Consider the following 4,654-nt stretch of genomic DNA (forward strand, 5'->3'; position numbering starts at 1 on the left):
TGGAGAGAGATTTAGCTCTCCTAACAAGCATGAGAGCTCGCAAGATGAGAGCAGTGGTGAATTGGCAGTCTCTACATGTGTGGTGTTAAGAAACACAAGATCAGCCTTATATTAGGCTGGAGGAGAAGGCAGCCGGGAGCGTGCACTTTCTATCATGGACTTGCTTACTTTGTCTCCTCTCCTGCCTGCAGAATGCCAGCACAGCGTCTCTCTGCTGAAGATTACCAAGCTCTGCTAAAGACCAAGATCTATCTATGCTAAGAAGGCTGCTTTACTCTCTCTAAGACACTCTCTCTCTCTTCGGCTAAGGTAGATAGCCCTCAGGCACCTAAGAGAAACTGTTCCTGAGCAAGGTAGCTGAGCGGTCCGGGTCCAGAACCTACCCAACCTGGGCCCGAGACCTGGCCAGTCCTGGGCCCTGACATGCTGTGGCATCATAGCTCACAGCAACCTCAGACTCCCGGGCTCAAGCGATTCTCTTGCCTCAGCCTCCCAAGTAGCTGGGACTACAGGTGCCACCCATAATGCCCGGTTATTTTGTTGTTGTTGTTATCATTGTCGTTTAGCAGGCCCTGGCTGGGTTTGAACCCACCAGCCCTGGTGTAAGTGGTGGCGCACTAACCACTGAGATATGGGCACTGAGACTTCTTTTTTTTTGGCGGGGGGGGGTGACAGAGTCTCACTTTGTCACCCTCATAAAGTGCTATGGAGTCATAGCTCACAGCAACCTCAAAGTCTTGGCCTCAAGGGATCTTCTTGCCTCATCTTCTTCAGTAGCTGGGACTACAGGTGCCTGCCACAATGCCCAGCTAGTTTATCTATTTTATTTTATTAGTAGAGATGAGGTCTTGGTCTTGCTCAGGCTGGTCTCAAATTCCTGAGCTCAAGCGATCCTCCTGCCTTGGTCTCCCAGAGTGTTAGGATTATAGGTATGAGCCACCGCCCATGGCCTCATTAAATTCTTATAACATCCTTTAAGGAACGCCCTCTAAAGTAGGTATATTGTTATTCCAATTTTACTGAGGCACAGAGAGGTTAGGTGATGTGCCTCTGCCTAAACCCACCCAGCTGGTGGGGAATTGAGTTTTTAAATTCACACAAGAGCCAGGCAAGGTGGCTATCGCCTGTAATCCCAGCCCCCGAGAGGCTGAAGCGGGTGTATCACCTGAGCTCGTGAGATCGAGACCAGTCTGAGCTAGAGCAGGACCCCATCTCCAACAGGAGCCAGGCATTGTGGTGGGCACTTGTAATCCCAGCTACTTGGGAGGCTGAGGCAAGAGAATCGCTTGAGCCCAGGAGTCTGAGGTTGCTGTGAGCTATGATGCCACAGCACTCTACCAGGGGTGACAAAGTGAGACTCTGTCTCAAAAAACAAACAAAAAAAATCCTGCACACATTTTACTCTAGTGTCAAACTCCAAACCAACACACAGAAAGTGGCTTGGCTTCTTATGCTACCTGGCAGGGCCTAGAGAGGTGCCCAGGAGTGCCCCAACTTCCTCTCTGTCCTTCCTGTGGCATCAACACTGACTGGAACCACTACAGAATAGTTGGCAGAGAGCCAGAGGGCAGGGTCGCTCTAACACTGAGTGGGGGCTGGGGACTCCTGGGTCCTGTCCCTTGCTCTGTGCCACATGCTTCACATGTACTCATTCCTCAAGTGTCCCCAAACCGGTAAGTCCACCTCGTTGACTCATTTCTCTGATGAGGAAACTAAGAGTCAAGTGCAATTGTCTGTCATTTATGGTCACAGAGCCCAACTGGCTATGTTACTGCTGCCTTCCAACTCCAGAGTCCAAGATTTTGGGATCACAGTATTCTAGGGCACAAGGTTCTGCCGTGGGATTAACACAGTTCGAAATTCAGGCCCATTGCTTACTTAGCTGAGTGATCTCAGGTAAGTTGCTTAACTTCTCTGTGCCTCAGTTTCTTCAACTGGGACTAGAGGCGCTTACCACAACGCCCAGCTATTTTTACAAACTGGATCTTGCCCTTGGCTCAGGCTGGTCTCAAACCTCTGAGCTCAGGCAATCCACCTGCCTCGGCTTCCCAGAGTGCGAGGATTACAGGTGTGAGCTACCGAGCCTGGCCTCAAAGTCTCACTTTGTCACCCTCAGTAGAGTGCTGAGGCATCATAGCTCATAGCAACTTCAAACTCTTGGGCACAAGTGATCCTCTTGTCTCAGCCTCCCAAGTGTCTGGGACTGCAGGCACCTGCCATGCCGCTGATTATTTTTAGAGATGGGATCACCCTTGCTGAGGCGGGTCTCAAACCCCTGAGCTCTGGTGATCCACCTGCCTCGTCCTCCTGCAGTGCTAGGATTATAGGTGTGAGCCATTACGCCTGACCTAATGCTTTTTTTGTTTATTTTATTTTATTTTATTTAGAGACACAGTCTCTTTCTGTTACCTAGGCTGGACTGCAGTGGTGCAATCATCATAGCTCCCTCCAGCCTTGATCTCCTGGGGCTCAATCAATCCTCCTGCCTCAGCCTCCAGAGTAGCTGAGACTACAGGCGCCATGCCAGGTCATCACTACTTTTTAAAATTGCTCCAGTAGGATTCTAGAAATGTTCTGTTTCTTTTTTTTTTTTTTTTGAGACGGAGCCTCAAGCTATCCCCTTGGGTAGAGTGCCATGGCATCATGCTCACAGCAACCTCCAACTCCTGGGCTCAAGCGAGTCTCCTGCCTCAGCCGCCAAAGTAGCTGGGACTACAGGCGCCCGCCACAACGCCTGGCCATTTTTTGGTTGCAGCCATCATTGTTGTTTGGCAGGCCCGGGCTGGGGATTCAAACTTGCCACCTTAGGTGTATGTGGCTGGCGCCTTAGCCGCTTGAGCCACAGGCGCCGAGTCAGAATCTAGTATTCTGATATGCTGGTGTTCTAGCGTAGAGTCTGCAAAGTGCTGATGGGCTGGGCTGTTGACACCCCGGGGATCCCAGGGCCTATGTGTTCCCTTCACTGAGTCTTTGTCCTGTTTCTGTCCTGTCCAGGCGTCTGAGGTCTGAATGGAGAACACTTCTTACAGCTACGAGTACGGGGATTACGGTGACGTTGGGTATCTCCCTGTGGACTGCCTGGATGGTGCCTGCCGCTCCATCAACTCGTTCTGGGTGGCCTCGCTGCTGCTGTATGCTGCCATCTTCCTGGTGGGAGTGCCGGGCAATGCCATGGTGGCCTGGGTAGCCGGGAAGGAGGCCCGCCAGAGGGTGGGCGCCACCTGGCTTCTCCACTTGGCTGCAGCAGATTTGTTCTGCTGTATATCTCTCCCCATCCTGGCGGTGCCCATTGCCACCGGAGGTCACTGGCCATATGGAGCCATGGGTTGTCGGGCCCTGCCCTCGGTCATCCTGCTGTCCATGTATGCCAGTGTCCTGCTGCTGGCTGCTCTCAGTGCTGACCTCTACCTACTGGCCCTCAGGCCCACCTGGTGGGCAGCAGCTCGGCGGACACGTGGGGTACAGGTGGCCTGTGGGGCAGTCTGGACACTGGCCTTGCTGCTCACTGTGCCCTCTGCCATCTACCGCCGGCTGCACCAGGAGCACTTTCCCGCCCGGCTGGAGTGTGTGGTGGACTACGGTGGCTCAGCCAGGACCGAGGCTGCGGTGACTGCTACCCGGGTTATGTTTGGCTTCCTGGGGCCACTGGTGGTGGTGATCAGCTGTCACAGTGTCCTCTTGTGCCGGGCAGCCCAACGCCATTGGCCTTTGGGCATGGCTATTGTGGTGGGGTTCTTTGTCTGTTGGGCTCCTTACCACTTGTTGGGACTGGTACTCACTGTGGCTGCCCCAAACTCTGTGCTCCTGGCCCGAGCCCTGAGGGCCGAACCCCTGGTTGTGGGCCTTGCCTTGGCTCACAGCTGCCTCAATCCTGTGCTCTTCCTATATTTTGGACGGGTTCAACTCTGCCGGTCACTGCCAGCTGCATGTCATTGGGCCCTGAGGGAGTCCCAGGACCAGGATGAAAGTGTAGTCAGCAAGAAATCCACGAGCCATGACCTGGTCTCAGAGATGGAAGTGTAGGCTAGAGGGACACTGGCTTGCATGTATGTATCCACTGCATTCCACAACACTGACTTTGGGCAAAGGTGGATCCAGGGGCTCACTGATATCTTCATTTTACTCCTTCATTCATTCAGCAAATACCCATTATGCACCTGCTTCTTGCAAGGCCCTGTTATAGGCACTGGCCATAAAGCAGTGACCAAAACAGACAGAAATCCTGCCCTCAGGGGTTGACATTCTAATGGAGAAAAACAGACAATAAACAAAGAAAAAAAGACGGAATGTGTCAAGTGGTGATAAGTGCTAAGAAAATCTGAAGAAGGGAGGAGAATTCTGCTTAAACCTGGGGAAGGGCATTCCAGGCAGAGGAGACAGTAAGGGCTCTGAGTGAGCTCCTATTTGTTGTTTTCTAGAAACAGTGAAGAGGCGGGTATGGGTGAAGCAAAGCGATCAAGGGGAAGAGTGGTATGAGATGAAGTGGGGGAAGATCTGGAAACACTTCTAGGTCATAACACCTGCTTGGGTACCCATGCAAGAGTTCTGCACTATGGTTACCAGATAAAATGCAGGATTCTCAGTTAAAATTTAAGCTTCAGGTAAACCACCACAATAAATAATTTTTAGGGTTAGAATGTCCCAAATATTTCAT

General features: G+C 52.1%; 1 protein-coding gene across 1 annotated transcript in view; it reads left to right on the forward strand.

Moving 5' to 3' along the window:
* Nucleotides 1–4,282, forward strand: part of C5AR2 (complement component 5a receptor 2) — a 9,067-nt gene extending 4,785 nt beyond the window's left edge. Inside the window, exon 2 of the mRNA XM_003799552.3 lies at nucleotides 2,995–4,282. Within this exon, the coding sequence (XP_003799600.1) occupies nucleotides 3,010–4,023 (1,014 nt within the window). The 5' untranslated portion in view covers nucleotides 2,995–3,009 and the 3' untranslated portion in view covers nucleotides 4,024–4,282. The remainder of the gene's footprint in view (nucleotides 1–2,994) is intronic.
* The last annotated feature ends 372 nt before the right edge of the window (nucleotides 4,283–4,654 follow it).

The sequence above is a fragment of the Otolemur garnettii genome, unplaced genomic scaffold (assembly GCF_000181295.1).
Source record: "Otolemur garnettii isolate 467f Iridium unplaced genomic scaffold, OtoGar3 scaffold00152, whole genome shotgun sequence".
In the NCBI taxonomy this organism is placed as follows: Eukaryota; Metazoa; Chordata; class Mammalia; order Primates; family Galagidae; genus Otolemur; species Otolemur garnettii.